The 22543-nt window shown below is 38.8% G+C and overlaps 1 protein-coding gene across 1 annotated transcript; it reads left to right on the plus strand.

The window, feature by feature from the left end:
- The first annotated feature begins 3726 nt into the window (after positions 1-3726).
- On the plus strand, positions 3727-22100 carry LOC140928590 (beta-hexosaminidase subunit beta-like). Its single transcript, XM_073378362.1, has 14 exons — positions 3727-4237; positions 6675-6740; positions 8810-8856; positions 10817-10927; positions 11402-11503; positions 12575-12682; positions 14534-14604; positions 15511-15642; positions 16603-16689; positions 18272-18485; positions 19192-19222; positions 19960-20050; positions 20717-20821; positions 21585-22100. Exons 1-14 carry the CDS (start codon positions 3796-3798, stop codon positions 21649-21651), a joined length of 1674 nt encoding a protein of 557 aa, XP_073234463.1. The 5' UTR covers positions 3727-3795; the 3' UTR covers positions 21652-22100.
- The last annotated feature ends 443 nt before the right edge of the window (positions 22101-22543 follow it).

Raw genomic sequence — 22543 nt, forward strand, 5'->3', positions numbered from 1 at the left:
GGGAATTGAACGACTTGAAAGGTAGAAACCTCAAGATAAAAGCACATTGCACTTCACTGTTGGATAAGCTTGATAAGAGTACCCAGGAGCTTCAGCAGAAGCAAGAAGAACTTGATCGGACAAAGCAGGAACTCGATTTAGGCTACAGCGTGGGCAAGTCGATGTATCAGCACCTTAGATATTACTACTGGGGTTACTTCGACCTGCTAAAGTACTTCCAGTGGTCCGAACCATCGTCTGAAGGAGCGACCATCACAGAGCTCGACACTAACGACGAAGTAACACCAATGAAAGAAAACGCGATAGCAGTGCTGCCTCACCGTTATAGCGTAACTCAGGGAGTCCGGGTGTTACCTAAACCAACTTCGGAAACCGTTATAGTGCCTGCACCCGTTTACACGGTAAAGGAAACGGAAGCAAATTATCGAACTATTTTGGTAGCGCAGAATGTCATCCAGTCATTTAGAAGGAACATCAACTGTCCCCTGAACCATGCTCCCGCTGGTGACCTAAACCCGATTGAGTTCCTGCTATTTAATAATAACACCTGCAGTTTCATCCTTCAAGCTCCTGAGGTTTCTCAATTATCAGCTGTCCACAGTGAAGTGCCCACAAGACCTGGAAATCACCTGCAGCTACTTGCCATTTGTCCACCCGAATGGGCAAATGCAGCAAACACAATAGTCACAACACCTACAGTAAAAGCAGCCAATTGTGCACCTCGGATACCGAAGATTACTACGATCGCCAACATCACCTCTTGCAACAAGACGTTTGGGTCTTTTGCAAAGAAAAGTGAAGAGGAACACGAGAGAGGAAGCTGGACATTGCCAGCCGAACCAAAAGGTGGACATTGCCAGCCTACCACAGCTTCTTCGAGCATCGGTCCGAAGGGAAAAACTTTTTCACCGATGGTGAAAAGGAAGCCTTAACTCGTAAAGATGAAAGGAGACGAACTGGAGAGAAAAAACCAAAGACTTTGGTGAGTTGGCTCAAAAATTACAGATACTGTGCAAAATTGAATTGGCCTAAAATGGTTTCAGTAGATCAACTTATGAAAATCCTGGGAGTGTGGTAATGATACCCGGCCTCACAAACATGTATGCTAACAGTTTACTAATCAGTCAGCAACGGGTGGGTAGTGACAGATCCAGACCTTCCGATGAGGGGAGGGGGGGGGGATGCGGTCATCTAGACCTTTGAGATAAGGGGTGTGGTCTCAAAATAATTTTTTTCCGCCTTTTGGGCCTCAGTTTGGTCTAAAAATAAGGTAGGGACTCGGGCCCCCCTGGCCCCTTCCCTGGATCCGCCACTCATGGGGACAGGTTTGTTGAACAGAAATTCGTGTCCTCCCAACAACTTTCACAAAACATCGCCCTTTAAATGATATTCAGATATAAACGCAAGTTTTTCTCGTGTAAGTGAGGTTTTGATTTTAATTATTATTGTGCTCATGTTCGCTCATGTTCAGTCTCTTACTAATCTCCAAGTCATATCATGGCCACTCTGCCGCGAGACAAAGACTTCGTGACTAAATATGGTAGGTTGAGGTAAATCAGTGAAACGCTGTGACCAAAAAAGCACCCAATCAGTGAGGCGTAGCTCCTCGTCGTTCTTGAAGATAGCGTTTTAAATGTGTATTTTCGTACTAAACAATTTCCTTTGGTTGTATAATTTATCTTTGCAGAAAAAAAAAGTGACCAGATTCTTTTCATGGCTACGACGACGTGGGTCTTGTTGGAGACCTAGAACAGAGGAGTGACTAAAACCTATTAAATAAGTTTCATTTTTTCTATATATTTTATTATTTGATTGATTGAGAATTTTATAAAGGCTGGTTTTCTTCTAGCGACGGAGCTTATGATCTGCTGAAAACAGCGTTCCAATTCCGCTTACGATTCCATCGCTTACGTTCCGCTTATGATCTAGTAAAAACCAGATTGTAGGAGTCGGAAGCAAAGGCGAAAAAACAAAAAAAATCGTAAGGCGTGGGAACGTGCATTGTGATTGGTTTATCTTTCCGCCTCGATCTACTTCCGATTCCGATCACTAGATCATAAGCGTAACGTAAGTAAAGGAGTCATAAGCGGAGTCGGAAGAAATGGAAAGGTTTTCATTCTTCTGACTCCGATCTCGTTGCTCTTTACGACTCCGCTTACGACTCCGCCTCCGACTCCGTTGCTAGTGAATACCAGCCTTTTTTAGAAAACGAGAAAAAACAATACAAAATCACAAAAACAAATAAAAACAAACTGAAAAAACATAAACAAAAGACAAAAACAAACAAGAAAAATAAAACAGAAAGCACGGCAAATAATAGTAGAATTGAAAAAATAGTTCAATAGTTTTCTGCTTTTTTGCCATTTTTTTTTATTTTTCATAAATATTGTCCTACACTCTGACAGAATAATGCAGTCAAATTTAAACAAACTGTCACTCCATCTGTTACTTAAGAACTTCAACTGCCTGGGCCCCATTATGCCTAGCAGGCCTAGCATGAACAAAGAAAAAACTGACGACGGTCACACGGATCTGGATCACGGATAAGATGCAGACCAGAAGGTACTATTGTGAAAAATAATTCGGGTGTCAGTAAAACGAGGGGTTGGGGCCGGGCTCAGGGTCCATGTTTTTTTTAAGAACGCTGTTTTAGGGTGAGGGTTGACATTAACCGGAACCTAACGCTAACCCTAACGCTAAAACAAAACTGAATGCAGGGTTGGCACTACAAATTATATACGGCAAAGGGCGATATTATTATAGGAATATATCTTTTAACGGCTCCTAAAATTTGATCCGGCAAGAGGAACCAGTCAGTTATATTTACGTGTTGCGTGAACCTCTGCATTCAAACAGTTTTTCCTAACGCTAACCCTAAATAACCCTGACCTATCCCTGAACCTAAAACTAAACCTAACCCTAACCCTAATCCTCAATAACCCTAAATAAACCTAACCTGACCCTAATCCTAACCCTAAAACACAGCATTCCTAAAAAGAGATAGACGCCCAGTCCCGGCCCCGTCCCCGGCCTCGACCCCGCCTTTTACTAACACCCAAACAATTCCGGTCCCCTAAACCTTACCCCCTAAAGTCGGGTGTTATAACTCAGAACTCAGAACTTGTTCTTCGCACGGCGTCTTGTTCCTAGACTGCGAGCAATTTCTCTTTTTCTTCAGATTAATTGAGGGGAGAGCACGCACGCGAGCCTCGAGTGGCGAGACCGCGAGACGAGAAACGAGGGCGTGTCGCGCCTTCAGTCACGCGTGTGATCATTTGCGTGTCTCGGGCGTTTTGCTCGATGGACCAAGAAAAAAAGAGAGCCTGCTCGTAGTCTAATTTTCTCCCGACCCGACTGACTGCTCCTGGGTCCATGTGCCATCGGTGTTGGGCGCAGATCTTTCGCCGAATTGCGAAAAGAGGACATGACCTAAACCGAAAATTGTCTTGTGTGACTTGTGTCTTGTCATGTTGGACACCCGCTTATAAACCGGAAGTGATTCTATTTCCCGAAATTTGTATATTGCTTGGTGCCTTTAGTATCGGGAAACATCAGGACTCGAGGAAAAACAAAAAATGATTCGACTGAAACCATCTTGCCAAAACTTTGGGCTGAAAACGGTTCAATTCTGGTTGGAAGAGCTGTTGTGGTCTTGCAGGTCGGTTACCATACCTGTTACGTGTTGCCTGTCACATGCATGGGAAACCGTGATCATCACATGACAAACTTCAAGACCAGGATTAGCGCTTAGCAAGCGTAGCGTTTGGAAACTGATCGTTGTTGTCATCTTCCAAAATGATTCGTTCTGTTTATCTTCTTTTGCTCAGTGCCTTTGCATCTTCAACAATCAAGAGAGTTCCGACACTATCAGATCCTCTAGCTCTCGATTATCAGGATTATTTTGCCGGCTGGAAGCTTGAGGAGCTTCAAGTTGAAGATTACGTGAAAGGTTCGGTTTGGCCGAAACCTCAAGGAGAAACGCCTAATGGCGAAGTTTATTCTATTTCGCCTCAGAATTTCAAATTCACAATAACCGGACAAAGTAGTGATGTTCTGCAAGATGCCATTTCTCGCTACAAAAAGTTGACTTTTCCCGATAGTGAGGACGGTGACAGCTCTTGTGAAAGCTCTTGTGAAAGAAAAAAAGCTAAAGCGCAAGGCTTGTCAGAGATAACGCAGCTAACTGTCAAAGTCATCAACAAGTACGAGAATCTCACTTTAGAAACCGACGAATCTTGTAAGTATCGTCAGTCACTTCTTCTTTTTTGTTAACTAAACTTGATAGAGGAGGTTGATATGAGGCCCGGGATATGAGGTCTTTTCTTTTACATCTATTTTCAGCTGATATCACACAGCTGTATCACATTTTAATTGGGCTTATTCAAAACTATAAACTTTTAACAAACTTGTTTGGATTATTCATGTTACTCCAGTAGCTTAAATATTTTTTACCGCTGTTTTGATAGATTGTTCGTTCGTTTGTTTGCCCTAGCTCACTGACTGTTGCCTCAAGCTTTATACCCTGTTGACAAACATTCTATTTCAATTCCACCGATATCCTAACCATGTTTACATACACAATTAACAAACTTCAAGGTGCTAGTTACATAATTTATGCTCAATTGACCAGAGTCTGTAGATATAACCACTCTCTTTTTAAAATAGGTTTGTTTAAGTTGGTGTGTATCAGGGGCCACAAAGAGAGATTTTTTGGTAAATGCTTGACATGTACTGAAGGAAAGTTAATAGAATTATTTAATTTTTGTTTGATCGCTAAGTCTGAAAATACCTGCTTAAAGTTGACAGGTTTTCTAATTAAAAATAACTGGTAAAGTAATATAAACTAGTGTCAAAAGAAAAAAAATATAATTTAGCCTTGATAATTAAATTTGTCTGGTCATGTGAGAGAAAAGTTGCCTACAAACCCAGACATACTGTGGCAATGAGTTATTCCAGAAAAAATTCCACCCCCCCCCCTGCCCGATGGAAGGCACTTTTCCCCTCCTTTCCATCCAGATTTCCAAGACTGCTTGAGCCCCCCCTCCCCTCAGGATTTTCAAGTTCAAGGACCCCCCCCCCCCACCATATCCCATGTGGATTTCCATAAAATTTCAAGATACTGTAACAGGCTTACACATTTTTCAAATAAGCTCACATTTAAGTGAACTTCTCTTTTTTCTGAGCCAGGTGAAATATACAGCAATGTAGACAACAATACAGCTCAAAGCTAACTATGTACACGAATAAAATCTCCTCTTCTTTGTTGAGGAAAAATGACTATGAAAGAAAGAAAGAGGACACTTAGTGGGATATTACATGATGGGCAATACAGTTGGCCGCACCTCTTGCCTTTCAAAATGCCACCCAGCTTTCTTGTTAGGTGTGTTTAGTGGTAAATCACCCTGAAATAGCATGGACCTTGGGAAAATGTTTAATTCAAGGTAGAAATCGTCGTTTTTTTTATGAATTATGTGATTTTTCTCAGTATTTTCAAGTTATCGCACGTCGCTTCTACAAAAGTAACAAAGGCAAGCTTATGGATGGAAACTTTAAATAAATGTGGTTAGAGGTGTGTAGTTTGAAAGAAGAAGCAGTTTTTTAAAACTTATCAATTGATTGAAGCAATGGAAACAGGGATGAATGTAAGTCCCGAGGATGTAGTTTTAGATTCAGAATCCCCCCTCCCATCTTAATATCTAGAGCCGTTAATCCCCCCTCCCATGAGATTTTCCAGCATGCCTTCCATTGGGGGAAAGTGGATTTTTTCTGGAATAACCCAATACAAAACTAAAGAAATCGGTTTAATTGGATATTTTGTATACGTTTTGGGGGATTTAAAATTTTGCCTGTTTATGTTATACTAGTCAGGGGGAGTGTGGATTTTTTCTGGAATAACCCAATACAAAACTAATGAAATCAGTTTAATTAGATATTTTGTATACGTTTTGGGGGGATTTAATTTTGCCTGTTTGTGTTATACTAGTCGGGGGGGGGGGTGGATTTTTTCTGGAATAACTCAATACAAAACTAATGAAATCGGTTTAATTAGATATTTCGTATACGTTTTTAGGGGATTTAATTTTGCCTGTTTATGTTATGCTATACCGATTTCTTCAGTGACCCATTCTGAATAGATTTGGTATACAGTCAACTCTTTATATATGGACCTCCTTTGCCTGAAGCGTACAGAGCATACTAAATGTGATTCATTTAAAGCTCTGAGAGTCATCGTGGGCAAATAACAGAACATTTTTGTTTTGTTTGTATTTGAACATACTTCCACTGAAGAAGAAGGCCAGAGCACCCTTGAAATGTCTGTTTTTTTCCCAATATTTCAAGTGCATACACTGTATTTTAATGAAACTTTGACTCAAATTATTGCATTGCACAAGTTCTTTTGAATTTTGTAAATACTCCTTGAACACTAATATAAGATCTGTCAAAGAGAATTCCCTGCTGTGCCATATTTTTTAGACAAAACTGGACACTTATCACTAAAGGGGAAGTATTAATCTCAGCTTGACTATCTCAAAGATCCAAACATACATGAAACACAAGTTACACTGACCCGCTAATAATGAATAGCCAGTCTGAGATACCGTAGCTGACTGATCAGGATGTTGTTTTCCACTTGTTGTCACAACTCTCTGATTATTTATTTTGTTCCATTTCAGACCAGTTAGATGTTATCTCTCCAACTTCTTCTCTGACTGCATACAATGTGTGGGGAGCACTGCGAGGTAATAGCAGTAATTGTTATTGGTCCAAACTAATTTTCTGATTCACTGAGTTGTAATGTTTCCTGGAAGCTCAGGTGAATAATTGCCACCTTAAAGCAGGGGGTTCACGATCATGCGCTTGCGCGCCATGACAGCTTCCAGAATAGATCATATGGGCCAACACTAAATTCGAAGAAAATATCAACTGTGAATCTGTCTTTAAATTCGCTCATCTGTTGCCATATGTAAGCAAAGTCTGCTATTTCTAAAGTACTTGTGAGTGTTGTTTTGTTTTTGGAGAAAGGCGTTTAGGAAACAAAAAATCAATTTCGTCAATGGCATCTCAGAAGCCACGTCGCCACATTGCGACCAGCAACAGAATGTTCTCAAGAGTCTTTGGAGAAAGAGAAGCTTAGCCGATGGATGTGGCATAATGGTTCTAGGAGTTGTGTGTGGCTTACAAAAAGAATACACCACACTTTGAAAGTGGTAAAAGGCATGAGTTTGTTAAACTCTGATTTGATTTATGACTCCGACCTGTAGTTGTACGGTAAAGTATGCAACAGGCCGCGCCATCTTCACCGATCTGGTACACTTGAAATCATTGTATCTTTGCTGTATGATCGTATATGTTTAAGAATAATAAGGGAAAGTTCATTTAATATGACAAAGGGGGGGATGAAGATATTGAAACTCTAAGCTTGAAATTTTAGCTGCCCCCCTCGTTAGCGGTTCAATTTTTTAGGAGCCCCCTCCTTGGTAGTCGAAAAAATTTCAGAGCCACCTCCCCTCCTCCTTCAATTCCTTTGCTCCCCTGAAAAAAGATCGCTAGACTGTATTAAATATATTTACCGTTATTGTCTTCAATGGTTTATACTATGACAAACTTGAGATACAGTTGTGATACAATTTTCTAAAGCATTTTTGGGATGAACAAGAGTGTAATAATTACTGAGACTACATTTGTTATATCTGTAAACCACGTGATATAGCTGAGTTGCACAGGTCATTAAATTGTTGAGTTAAAAACCATCCGATCTGTATGATGATGTCATGTGTTGGTTTTGAAGTATACAAATTTTCGGAGCCCCCCCTCCTAGCGCAACAATTTTTTCAGAACCCCCCCTTCGGGTGTCTAAAAATTTTCGGAGCCGCCCCTCAATATCTTCATCCCCCCCCCCCTTGTCATATTAAATAAACTTTCCCTTATCGATGTTTTTGAAATAAATTATTGGCTGAATATAATGTTTATAATCTGGTTTCTTTATGTGTTCCACTCAATAACATTTGTTTTGTGGAACACTGACCTGACGAAACAAGAAATTATTTGTTTGTTTGCTGATAAGCAATTGAAATTTATGCTCAATTTAGGATAATCTTTATACTCATACGCTGTGTGTTTTTGTCACCGGTCAGGTGCTATTTGCAGCTGTTTCTAGGTTTATATGGGGCGAACAGAGAGATCAGTTATAAAGGGATTGTTTACAAATTTTGTTTACCGAACGGTCACTGCTTTGTTAGCTTGGGAATGTAAAAGACCTGGTAAAAATACAGGAAGGTAAATGTTTGTTTCAAAGCAGGACAGGACTGTAAATCTTATTCTTATCGGCGGCAACATATATCTGAGGAATAGCAAAGAATAAATATAAATTATGTGGATATATAAAAACAATGAATGTGGATATATAAAAAGAATGTATTCGAATTATGTAAATTTGCTTGCGTGCATCTAACTCGCTTCTGATTGGTTTAAAAACAATCAGCTACTGTCAGAACCCACACATGCGCAGTATCGTGAACCTGCCCCTTTAAGTCAACCAGGAAGTACCCACTACTCTTCAATTGTATTTGTATTTCTCAGCTTTTTGATAAAAACAATTATTATATGGTATGAATTTAAATATTAATATTGACAAAAACTGCATGTTACTAAATACACAGAACCTTTACCCTTGCTAATATAGGTTTATTTTAAAAGCAATAAAATGCAAAACATTGCTTTAATTATATTTTTACTAATGATGATTTAATTTACCTTTTTTATGTAATTATAAATATTTAAAATAGCCAAAAAAAAATTTTTTTTCCAGGATTGGAAACATTTAGTCAGGTTGTTTATCAGGATCCAAGTGGTTCTGTAAGTAAAGCAAGATTATGTTATTCACATGAACCTCTCGTTAGTTATTTAAGGCTGTTTTTGTGGTATTTTATCATGCTCTTTTTGAGTGGTTCCACCTGCACAGTAAGACAGTGTCCATGTCTGGCAAAAATATCAGAGAAATTGTTAGGTGTAACCGGCCAGAAACAGTTTGTTAACATTTCATATTTTGGCATTTTTTCATGAGGCAGAGACTCTAATCCTCCCGCAAAGAAATTCCCCAGTCCGGATTAACTGAAGAAGCAACTCTCATCCATGACCTACTGTACCAGGGCACTGCTGATTGTCAAACATAGGCTTTGCCCCCACTTAAGTCCCCGCTTTGACCAGGTTGTGGAGATGGGGGTGTGGGGGGAGGGATTTACATCAATTGGTGCATCAGTTAATGGCAAATTAATTCATCTCGGTAAATAAATAAAACTCTTATTAAAAAATGAAAAGTAGAAAACCACTATTAGCTAGTTAGCTTTGAAGTGTTAATACAAATGTAGCTTAAATTGAGTATTTCTCTTGTTAGATTTTGGTTTCATTGGTATTATACACTGTACTTAACCATGGTTAAAAAAAATTAATGTGCCGCTTAAAATGTGTAGACCAGGAACAATGAGACATCAAGGATTAATGGAAATATGTCATGTGCAAGGGAAATTCAAAGTTAGCTTGCATCATGAATCCTGTTTATCAAGAGCTGCTCACACTGATGCAAATCCCAGAATTACTTTTTCTTAGACATGGTGAAAACTTGTAATTTTTTACTCTCTATAACTAGAGAGATCTCTAAAGGAACATAAAATGCCTTAAGGTGCCATGCCATGAACACTGGCATTTTTTTGAACGTTATTTGCAATGAGGCATTTTTTTTTGCGGGGGAAGCAAGAAAGTTGGCAGATGGAGAAAGGAAAAAAGGACGCCTGATACATTTACTTTGCGAGTTGTCTGCTGCTCCCTATTTAAGGTATCTGTCAACATTTGTGTCATCATGTCAGATTTTAACAGAAATTCAAGTGGTTTGTAACAAAGCTAAGGCAGCTAATTGAGGTAAGCGGTGAATGCTTAGTTGATACAGTAGCGTTATCAAAAACATAATAAATTATAATGAAGACCAATTTAGCACCGCTAAAATAATTCATTGAAAACCATCATGGAACAACAGAATTCTGTATTTTACTGTGAGTGTTCAAAGTACATAGGAATTGATTTTACGGCAAAAAATCTTTCATGGTCTTTCATCATTTTGCATAAGTGTGGGTGTAAAATCGTCATTTGTTTTACACAGTTCCACGAAGTTGAATTTGATTGGGAACGGGCAGGAAAATCAAAGACAAGGCTCTTGACTTAAATTCTGCCTCGTCCAAGCAAGAAGGTGTCAAAGAAGAAATGGCAGATATACTTACCAGTGATAAATAACAACTCGTCCTCATGCATCAGCCCACAAGGCTTTTCTCTGTGCATTGTTGCCTTGATTCACTGAAAACAAGCCTAAGCTTGCTGATAAATTAATTTATTTCCTCAATCACCTTGTGGTTTCTCTCATGAAGAGACGAAGGGCAAACCTATCGTATTGCGCCAGAAGTCAGATTAGTTGTCTGTAACCAATCAGTGCTGAGGGCTCCAAAGGCTCTTTTGTTTTTCGACCAATCAGACAAAGGTCCAGATTCTGGACTATGGGCAGATGACGCGTAGAGTGAACGTATCAGGCGTCCTAGAGAGAATTTTGAATTGCAGCTCCACAAACCCATCAGGTAGCATCATTCATGGTTTATACCTTTTAGGCGACCATGTTATTTCAATCAGATATATGACACTACATGTAAAATTATGTACATGTAAAGTATCGGTAGACAGGAATTTCAATTTTTGTTTAAATGTTGAGGTGACTACCTGAAAGGTGTTAAGTGTCACCACATTTTGATTTTTTAAAATGTGCTTTACTTAATAGTATGTTGCCAATGGGACCAAGATTGTTGACTTTCCACGGTTTCATCACAGGGGATTTCTGATTGACACCTCAAGACACTATATAAATGTCCCAGTAATTCTCAAGTTCTTGGTAAGTAAACTCAAGAAGTAATATGTCACACGAAGCCAAGAAAGTTAATGTTGTTTACAGTGGTTGAAAGTAAATAAGAATTCCAAGAGCTGATAAATTTTTGCCCCTCCCCAGGTTCCCACTCAATTAAAAACTTTCAGTTTGAATTAAAATCTGGAATTATGTTTTTCAAGGAGAGGGAAATGGAGAGGGAATATTAGAAAGCAGTTGAGATTTTGTACCTTTGCAAAAAAATTTGTCACTAACCAGGGAGGGGAACCAACAATTTATCTGCATTGTTGGTAGACAGTAAATTCCCGTCACCATGATCACATCTCTGCTCCAAGAGTTCTTTAAAAGTTACAGGAAAGAATAATGCTTCTCTCTAATCAGATTGCTGGATTGTGAGCTATGGGGAAATTTATTTGACGTAACAATTAGCTTTTAATTTTTTATGAGTGTTTGTTTTCTAACTGCCTTAATTTTACATATCAGGATGCTTTGTCATACAGCAAGTTCAATGTTCTTCATTGGCACATTGTTGATGATCAGTCATTTCCATATGTCAGTGAAAAATTTCCAGAGCTCAGTAACGTAGTAAGTAACATGATAAGTTTATGTTATGTCCCCTTGTCCCCTGCTCCTCTAGAGCAAATGAAACTCCTGTATCGATTCCAGTTTCCAATGGCCAGCCAATGTGTTTTAGTTGGGTATATCATTATTGTGATTACAGCTGTCAAGTACGTGGCGTGGTCATCGTTTTCTTTAATTATTTTTGGGTGGCTTTATACTGATATCTTTTTTTGTTTGGAGCATTTGTGGTTTTTGTACATATCTCCCAACTCCTGGTTTGATTTATGCCTCTTTTGTTGTTGCTGGAATTATGTTCCCCGTTCTCTCTGCAAGTTCTGCTTGTTGTCATTTGGTTCATGACCATCCGTTTTCTTTATGTTTTGGTTGGTACAGTACATCTCAAAGTTGGCCTGATATGTCATTTCTTGTGTAATCCTAAGAACCTTGTCCATTTCTTCTGTTTGTTGTGTTTTGTTTTTTGCCATTTAATCATTGTTCTGGTTTGGTGCCATCCATTATATTTTTGTTTGATGGGTTGTTTTTGTCTGCATAGAGCATTTTTAGTGACACATGTACAGGACTGACTGAAAAAAAAATTCACCATCACATTATTTTTTACCATTGTGGATAAGCACTTATCAATTTTCCAATTCTAACAGTATGCAGGATGTTTGTCAAATAAACCTTAGGTTTTAATTTGTAGTGGCCTTAAGGCCGATTATGATTTTTGCTTATGACTATCATGCATAACTAGCATATGTCATGACTTTCAACCATCCTCACATGCACAATTTTCACTCAGGACATACACAGTGTCGTACAAATATTGTGGGTCTAATTTACATGCCACTATCTGCCATGAAGTCAGGACACATGCTAGTTGCAAGCGATATTCGTAAGCAAAAATCCTACCGCCTAAATCTGCCTTAAGCTCCCACGAGTCTCCTCTAGGTTGGTGGTAGAGCATCTGGACTAGTAACCAGGAGGTCTTAGGTTGCCACTGCCTGTGTTAATGACTAAAAAAAACATATCTATGATAGGCAGTATGACAATCTATGATATTAAAATAAGGGACTGACAACTTGTTACTTTCAGGGAGCTTGGAATAACAAAACGCACATTTATACCAAAGATGACATCGCTATGATCTTAGAGTATGCAAGGTTAAGAGGAATTCGAGTGGTTCCAGAGTTTGATACACCTGTAAGTGTATATTTCGTGTCTGAGTTGTAGTATCAGGCCATCTGACAGGGTGCGGAAAAAAATGAAAAATTATGCGGAAATTTCGGGCAATATTATGCGGAAGAAAGTGCCAATTATGCGGAAAAGACAACAGATTATGCGGAAATTTCCAACGAAACGATCGCGGCTTCGCAGCTCATTTCTAAAAAAACGATCACGGCTTCGCCGCTCACTTCTAACAAAACAATCACGGCTACGCCGCTCATTTCAACGCAAAGTACGGTAAAAACGATAAACGGAAATATCAACAAGCTCTTACCAACAATTTGAGTTCATTACATCTTTTAAACATAATGCTTGTTATCATGTTTGACCTTTTTCTGCCATTCTTTGACAGGTATTTCTTCATTTAAAGCAGTTTTTCCTTAGACTTAACGCGAAGATTCGACATGATTTTGTTCTTCAATTCGTGGAAACATTTTAAGCTTAGCAGCCAGGCATTAGAGCGGACGAGGAAAACTGGACACCGGAAGCAGTCCCAAAATGTTCCGTCTCTCGCGTTCGACTTTCCCGCGCTCGTATCAAACGCAGTTTCTATCAGTTCCTGCTATTGGCTAAAATACAAACGCCATCTATCCAATAGAAATTAGCATTATAAAAAACTAGTTTCCAGGACACCCCAGAAAGTGCATGGAACGCCTGGGGGGTTAAAAAATGTGGTGTACGAACAAGCAACGAACAAACAGAGTATTTTCTCGCTGATTTGGGCAAAATATTTCTTCAAAATGATCAATCTCTTCACTAATTTTGCTTCTGAGGACGGTAAGCAATTCCACCTTTGCTTATATGGAGCAATTTTTTAGTATTGTGCGGAAAAATGCCCTCAAGATGCGGAGGATGCGGAAGTTGGTCAATTATGCGGATCCGCACCACCGCATCCTGTCAGATGCCCTGTAGTATGAATTATGGACACATCAACATACTTATGTTTTTTGTCCTTAAAATTTTAAATTAACGTTCTTGTCTTTGGACTTCATTCAAGTGCAGCATTCAGTTATGGAATGACAATATTATTTGACACAGGGTTTGAAATTGCGCCTTCCTGGTCGCCAATGCGACTAAAAATTTAGTCCTGGCGACCAGAATTTCATAGCTGGTCGCCAGCTAGCAGCTTGTAAAGCTGGTTGTTATTGTGGACTTAAACGTTCGGAGAAACTGATTAAGAATTGAAACCTCGAAAAGCTATTTGCCAACAGGTGTCTTCCTTTTTGTCCTGCTGATATTTTTTAATTAAAAGGGAAATGAATCTTCCTGTAATATTACCTCCACAACAGCTACGATCAAAACGAGTTGAACGTTTCCAAGCCGCCATTATGAGTAATGTGGCACTAAAAAAATGTGGCCTGGTACGAGCAACATGGCGGCTATTTTTCGTTGTTGTTTTGTGGATTGTTTTGTGGTAGTTATCGGAAGAAAATAGTTTTGATATGATCCGGTACAGTCATGGGCAGACAGCTTTCTGTTCCTACGTTCTAGATCAGATGGCTTTACATGTATATCTCCAAAAAGTAATTTGCGGAAAAAATGAGACTTCACTCGTACATGTACGGTTTCATTCTGGTATCGGGAGCGGAAGTATTGCAACTTTTAAGCACAAAAACGTCCATACCATGCATTTTTTATTCGTGTTTAAACTTTTATTTGAAAAAAAGGGAGGGGGAATTTTTGGCGACCACAATTTGCCCTCTGGCGACCAAAAATTTATACTTGATCGCCAGTTGGCGCTCGTATTAAAAAGTTTATTTTGGACCCTGTGACAATTGACCTTTTAGCTACCAAAACTGTTTAGCTTAGATTATTTTTGTGTTCAAGGGGCACACATTTTCATGGAGGAGCATTCCTGATCTGTTGACACCATGTTATTCACAAGGAAAGCCTTCGGGGTAAGAAATCAGCTTCTCTTTTTGTGGATTTTCAATAAGAATATTGTCAGTAATAGTTCATGTTGTGTATATTTGTGTGTAATTTTTTTGAAAGGATAATAATAAAAAAAATCCTTATTCATATTTTGTGGCTGTCCAAGGTTCATTCCATCCCTATATACTGTAAAGTGTCTAAGCTCTATTTATTGGCCAGTTACTAGCCAGGACCCGGTTGCTCAAACATTGGATGGGTCCATTGGATAAATCACTATCCAGCAGGACCCAGTTGTTTAAAGGCCAATTAGTGCTTAACCCGGGGTTAAATTTAACCCGGGTTTCTTTTTCTTGTGTTCAAAAGTATTTTCTCTGACAATTTTCTGTGCTATTTTTAGAGCTTCCAATCATCAACTTGTAGACAAAAAGAATTAAAACTGAAATGCTTTCTAAGCTTTCAAATCTGAATTCAAATCTCTCACTAACCCTGGGTTATCTTAACCAGCTTTGAACAACTCGGCCCAGATATGTAATAGGGAAACCAGTTGCGTTACCCTCTGGATAGAGATTTATCCAGTGGATAGTGTTATCCACCTTTTGAACAACTGGGCCAGGGTTCCAACAGACAAATCACTATTAACAGAGCATCTAACGTAAGATAAAATCTTGCTACTACTAAAGGAAAGAGAATGAAATTCACGGGTGGATCCAGAAAATTCAAAAATGGTTGGAGAGGGTTTGGGACACTTGCCATCTATATAAATACTGTTTATTTACTGTATCTTTAGAAATAATACAAAATTTCCAGAAAAGGTGTAGGGGAAGGTGGGGGGTCCCTTGGAACACTCCTAATTCCACCCATGAAGTTATCGTCAGGTTGACAGTTACTTTATTACCATCATCACGTTGTTTACAACCTGTGCTTTTTAACAGGGGTTATGGACCTATCAACCCAACTATTGATAGCAACTATGAGTTCCTGGCAGAGTTCTTTCAAGAAGTGGTCAGCAGATTTCCAGACAAATATCTACACCTGGGAGGTGATGAGGTTCCCTTTAGCTGCTGGTAAGCTACATAAAGACTGTGTTAACAACACAATAATTATTGTGTTCTTAACACAGTGTTTAACTGTACTTGTCTAATAGACTTTATTTTTCTCAAAAGATGATTGATTAATAACCCGTCCTAAGTGCAGCATTGTTCATGTATTTTGAGATTTCTTCTAAAAAAATTATTTTTTGAAAAATTTGAAATTGAAATGTCAGCTGAATTTGGCTGTAAGGTTGCTTGTCCTCCTCTTGGCTTGTGTAAGAAATTAATCTGATTTGGAAAGCAAACGGAAGCCCAAAGTTACAACCAGTTACAAAGATGCTTGAGACACTGAACCTTACTTGAGCTTAAATGACCTGTTCAAGATGTTGGTTTTGTGGCTCCCCATTCTTGTCTTGTCAAAGTTACTCACAAGAAACTATGAGAAACAACGGTGAATGGAGGAGAGGAAGAGTATGGTTGTTTTTATCTCACGTATGTGTGAATATCTTTAATATGAGGTAAAAAAGACATTTTTTCTTCTGAGTCATGACGTTTTCCATGGCTGCTTAAAGTTGAAGTTTGTATTTGTTTGCAACATGTTGTTAGTTCGCAGTTACAGATTGTTCTGCAGTGGCAGAGGACTGAAACAAGGAAATGTTTATGAATTTAAAAATTTGGGAATGTTGGTTTTACTTTTGATTGGTTGAGAAAGTGGTGCCAGTTTCGTCAGCCAGTCACAAAGTGTTAAATGAACTTATCAGTCCTATATGTAGTCATATTCTGTGAGATAAATGGAGAGCTTGCTTGCGGACTAAGGTACATTGGAAAGCTTAGGAAAAACAAATATCGGCAATTCAAATGGTTTTGAGTTTATTCTGATCGGTTGAGAAAATAGTGCAAGATTTCTCAGCAAAGCATAGTGGTAGAAAACCAGAGCAAACTATTGCCTTCAGTACACAGGGTTCATTTTGACGATTTTGGCTTTGTTATTAGGCAGAGTAATCCCGATATTACAGAGTGGATGGACAAGATGGGCTTCAAACAAAATTACTCTTTATTGGAACAATACTACGAACAGAAGTAAGTCAAAATATTTTTGTTTTTTAATTTGGTTTTTGTTGCTGTTGGTGTTGCTTTCAGCATTTCTTACCAGGTCCAGATAATGCAATTAAAAAATTAAAAACTAAAATTTCCAATAAAATGCCCTTTTGACGGCCTTTATCAGCAAGCAAGTAAGTCGTGACTAGTTCAAGTCATTTTCAGGGTTTTCAAGGCCTTAGCTAGAAATTTTTGACAGCTGGGGGACAATAAAGCAAGGTCTGGAGCTATGCTCTTTCAGAAAATTTTGTAGTGAATGTAACCTCAGATCAGGCCTAATTTTAGCGATTCTCGTACATTCTCTCTTAAACAGCTTCTGTTTTCGTTTCGCCTTGCCCGCCGAAATGTTATTACAAAGCGAAACGAAAATTGAGCCTGATCTCAGGTTATAATGAATGCAGAGACTTGGAAATACTAATTTTCTTAGATATTCCGTCATAAGTAAAGTTAATCAGTCATAGTTTAATAGGATAGGTATTTTATAGTGCTCAAGGTTTGGTAAACTATTGATGCATCGCTATCTGATCAGATGAGTCTAGGATTATCTCCAAATGGATTTCCTTCTAAAATATCGTCATCAGTCAATTGCAGTGTAGTTAATTATAGCATGGAGTCGACAATGTGAATACTTACACATGGAACTCAGTTAAAAATGAGACCAGGTTCGGTCATTTGTGCCCGTTTTGTTTCACTTGGTAAATGACCTCAGATTCCGGTATGTGATCCATTCCACGATGAATGAGGAGCATCCCTAGGCCACTCAAGCATTCCTCATTCATTGTGCAATTTGACAGGCCTCAGAACAAAAAAGAGCGTTCGCAAGAATCACTTCCCATGGGTGTAGTAAAAGAATGGTAAGGATCTTGTGTGAATGGCTGGAAATGTCTGAGGATTTTAAACAGCTATTAAAAGGGCTGAATTTACTGTTGCAGGCCGTTCTTTAAAGGGAATATTTTTGTGGTACTTTTTCCACTTTTCAATCTCTACTGAGATATAAGGGGTTCCTGAATTGTGAGGAACTTCTTGTTATATTTGAGGATTTTACTTTGATCATTGCCGTCGACAGTCTGTCTCGCAACTATCAAACCTTGATTGCGTTGTGAAAATCTGGTGTCAACTTCGATTCTTAGACCACATGGTCAACAAACGGAAAGTACACTTAAACGTTGTAGTAGTCACTTGTAGGCTGGTCAAAGTAGGACCCTAAATTAGCACGATCTCGCTGTACGTTAGCAGTACGTGGTTTTCGCTCTTCATGAGTTTACCAGTTGTTCATACGCGTTGGTTTATTATGCTCTTGTTTTACATTTGTAGTCTAGTTTTTGAAAACTAGTGATGAACGGTTAAATTTTGTTCAGCTTTTGCAACTAGTTAAGGAGAATAGGACCCATCTCTGTTCTTGTTCAACTTGGCCAACAACCCATTTCAACATTCAAAATGACATTATACAGTTTTTAACGTTTGTTGAAGAACAGTTACAACATTTGGTGATCAGCAAATAATTCATGTATTGCACTGTGTGTCACTCATTTGATCAAAAATGATTCTCTTAACTTGGTTTAAGGTTGCTGAAGATAGTTGGCGGTCTAGATAGAGAGTATATCATCTGGCAGGAGGTTATAGACAATAATGTGCAGGTCCTACCCGACACAGTCGTCAATGTCTGGAAAGGAGGATGGCAAAATGAGATGGCTAAAGTCACTGGGAAGGGTTTGAAGGCTATTCTGTCATCCTGTTGGTACTTAAACTACATTTCATATGGTCAAGACTGGCATAAGGTAGGATGTATGTAAGCACTTACTATCCCGAGACTGCTGTCTACTAACTGCAGGATTTGTTTAACCAGAAATATCCGGTCAGCTTGTTAAAACACATGCTTCCAAACTTTTTTTACAGTGAAACCCCGCCTTACGGCTACTTTTTTTGGCCGCTTGGTAAAAACCACCATACATTTTCTTGTAAAAAAAAAACCCTCGTTGATACGGCCACCCCGTTAATACTGCCAGATTTTTTTGGCCCATTGTTGACCGTATTAACGGGGCTCCACTGTATGTAAAATATGTATAAATGTGATACAGTTGGGTTATAACCACGCCCTAACCCTTTAAGTCCCAATAGTGACCAAGATCAATTTTCTCCAAACAATATCCATACACTGTCAAGAGATAAGTTATGAGAATTAATAAAATGATCACCCAAGAGAAAATTCCTTGATCTATTTTCAAATTCTCTCAACTAATTCTTTAAGGAAATGTATGGAGATCAGTTTGGAGAATATGTATGGTGATACTGGGGCTTAAAAGGGTTAAAGGTAGCAGCCTCCTCCACTGCGGTGAAATCAGTCTTTATTTTAGCCCAAGTTAGAAAATGTTCTGTCCTCCTTGTAGTATACCACAATTTTTAGTTTTGGTCTCTTACAGCTGCACGTTGATGTCAATTTTGTAACTTCACTCTTTTCACAATTTCTCTTTATTCTCTCTACAGTACTATCAGTGCGATCCACAAGCTTTTGACGGTATGTTGTTATTTGATGTGTACGCTTATGTTGCAATGCGCGGAAAGGACAGAAGTCCACAAGCCAATCACTTTCCCATTGCTTGTAAAATATCATAGGAGAGGGTCTGAACAGGTGCCGCGTTGTACATCCGAGTAAGTAGTATAAGGTGCACCGAATGAACCCCTTTTTGAAGTAGAATCTCATTAAAAGACCTTTTTACCGATACGGCGGCCATATTGAATTAATTCGATTTAAGGAGTATTATAGGATGCCCAGAGGGCATGAGCACATTTCGTTTGTATTTTCGGGCGCTTTCGGGACATTTTTTCTTAAAGTTTTCTTAGAATAAGATTGTAATGGGCAAAAAGATCCTTGTGCCGTGTTTGGATGTAATGATGATCGCCTTTATCTAGTTTAGTATTGGAAATATGGACTTATATTTCTCGGGAAAAAGGCGATCATTATTACATCCAAACACGGCACAAGGATCTTTCTTCCCATTACAATCTTATTCTAAGAAAACTTTACGAAAAAATGTCTTGAAAAGCGCTGGAAAAATACAAACGAAATCTGCTCATACCCCCGGGGCATCCTATAATACTCGTTAAATCGAATTAATTCAATATGGCCGCCGTATCGGTAAAAGGTCTATTATTCCTGCCCTTCTGTCCAAAAAGGGGTCTGTCCACCACTTAAAATGTTGATGTTACAGGTTATTATTATTAATTTTTCTTTCCTTTTTTTTATCTCAACAGGCACAAATGAACAAAAGGAGTTAGTGATGGGTGGAACCGGCTGTATGTGGGGAGAATGGGTTGACGGAACTAACCTGCTGACAAGGACATGGTGGGCTTATCCCCTTCCCTCGCTTTTCACGGCATCTTTTAGCTTTCAAGTTTGAACAGTTTACGTATTTTCTTAAACACCAAGACTTGCTCATATGCGGACATTGCTTTCTTTCTTTTCACCTTGTGTGCCCGCTCAAGTGGCGCCTTTTATATTGACCCACCGACGTTTCTGCCACCCTTTATTATGTCTGTATGTAATTATATATATATTGTATGTACTTGACTGGCACGTTCACACGAATCCGCATAATTTATTTAATAATATAATAATATAATATATATATATATATATATATATATATATATATATATATATATATATATTTTTAACACTGATCCATCTAACGACAACACGAAACCAGTGAGCCCGCTCATCGAAACCGCATCCTTTTGAAACCGCTCTCCAGATTAGTTTTAGCCTGTGCCAGGCTCTCGGTCGGTGTAGAGGAGCGAAAAAAGCGCAAGCAGCGAAAAAGCGAGCGAGCGAAAAACGGCGGGGGGAAAACTCTCTCCCCAGTCCTCACGCGGCTTTTCGCACTTTTTTTTCGATCCGCTTTCACCGTTCACACGACTCCGGGTAAAAGCTACGTGGTGTCAAAAATATGCGAATTGGTGTGGACGGGGCCTGTTTAATAACACTTTGTTCTGTATTTTTTCATTTCAGGCCTCGTGCCCTGGCAGTAGGAGAGAGATTATGGAGCGCTCAGTCCGTTACGGATCTTACAGATGCAGACAACAGGTTGTGGGAACATCGCTGCCGCTACCTCAGGTAAAGGAAGGCTCCTACTTTTCTTTTGGCAAATTAAAATTACTCCATTAGTATTGTTCCATCATCCGTTCTCATTATTAAAGTCTGCAAGGATAGTTCTATTTTCCGCTGTAGTACGGACAGCTGGAACAGTATTCCCAGGTCTGAAGTGCGAGTATCGAAAACTTCGTATATCAGCCACTTGTCCAGGAACAGCAAAATATTTTGTTTCGTTAGTGTGGGTTTCCACTGTCGCGTTATTTTCACGTGAGTGCGCATGCAAATTTTACGCGTAAATAAAATAGAGGCAGTGTGTAAGTGTCAATTCGTAAACGTAAAAGTTGTGTTAGGTTCAACTTTTAACGTACCATGATGGCGTTTATTTTATTCACGTGCGTGCGCACGTAAAAATTACGCTACAGTGGAAATCCATCTGTAGTGGGGAGCAGATCGGTAGAGGAATGCAGTTGATCTGTGTCCCTCTCCCTCCCGCCCCCGGTATAGTACGCAGCTCCTAAAAACCTTTAACTTCAATCTCTGCTATGAAAAGAGTCATCAGCTCATCAGCGCATGAATAGATCATTGACCATAAACAGTTACCTACAGTGACGTAATGATTTATAAACCAATCAAAACCGTGGAAATAATAATAATAATAATAATAATAATAATAATAATAATAATAATGATAAAAGACGCTAGCTAACGGAAACCGCCAAGGAAGATGAGACGGGGATGGAGTAATGTGAGACCTCTTTTTCTAACGAAATGTTTCTTCTTACAGGCGTGGGATCCCAGCTGAGAATGGAGTCCAGTCAAAGTATTGCCGATATGAGTGGCCTGGGTTCTAAAAGGAATGTTCTCGTTTCCGTACAGCAATACAACTGTCCGTGTTTTTTTCTTTTCGTAGAATTATTTTTGAATTAAACTTCTTTTTGTAGGAGATAAGATTTGATAAAATGTGCCTGAATATTTTTTACCTTTTTTACGCAAATCGGTGAAGGAAGGTGATAAAAATGGCGAAATGATAATTCAAAGAATGGCGAAATTTGCTTTGATTTTTTTCTGTTTTGTAGTGGAATGTAAACCTGTGTGAGCCGGCTACTTAAACGCCTTTGCAAAAGGTAATAAGAATATTGTAGCTTCTGGTCTGTTAAAGTAGATTTTACATTGTATTGTGGACGCTGGTTTTGTTCCTCAAGCGTCTCAAATCGCATGTCCGTATGACAGTAAACACTCAAAAATTTATGTAACGCAAACAGAATAACATATGAAATGAAACAAACCTGTTTTGTCTCCATTGGTGTTTTTTTGTGTTGTCCATTGGTTAAGGTAGGGGAATATTTGTGTCCTACTGAATCACTAGTGTTCAGGGCTGAGAAGGAATCTCAATTTTTCTGTCTACTTTAATACTTACTTACGACCTGCTAAGACCTCGAGGTGACAATTGTCAATTTTTCAATCTCAAGTCCCTTGTCTTAGAACGGATGATGGCTTGAATCGGGGATTTACTGTACAGGGCAACGTCGGCAGAACAAATTTAACCTCATGTACATTATTCAGGCTGTTTCTAAGTGTCCTCAAGCCTCTGTTTCAAAGCGAGGCTAAGTGCGAAGCTATTGATATGAAAATAATTTTTTCTTCTCGTGCAAATAAACTTATTTTCAGAACAAAGGTTTTGCACTTCGCCTCGATTTGAAGGTGAGAATTTATTGAACTCAGAATGGGCTATTTGAAATAAAG

This window comes from Porites lutea, chromosome 2, assembly GCF_958299795.1.
Source record: "Porites lutea chromosome 2, jaPorLute2.1, whole genome shotgun sequence".
NCBI lineage: Eukaryota > Metazoa > Cnidaria > Anthozoa > Scleractinia > Poritidae > Porites > Porites lutea.

Coding starts and splice junctions, on each gene's coding strand:
- LOC140928590 (XM_073378362.1), top strand. CDS start 3,796: ATGATTCGTTCTGTTTATCTTCTTTTGCTCAGTGCCTTTGCATCTTCA. Junction 8,857..10,816: donor ATCAGGATCCAAGTGGTTCT/GTAAGTAAAGCA, acceptor TTTACTTAATAG/TATGTTGCCAATGGGACCAA. Junction 10,928..11,401: donor CAGTAATTCTCAAGTTCTTG/GTAAGTAAACTC, acceptor TTTACATATCAG/GATGCTTTGTCATACAGCAA.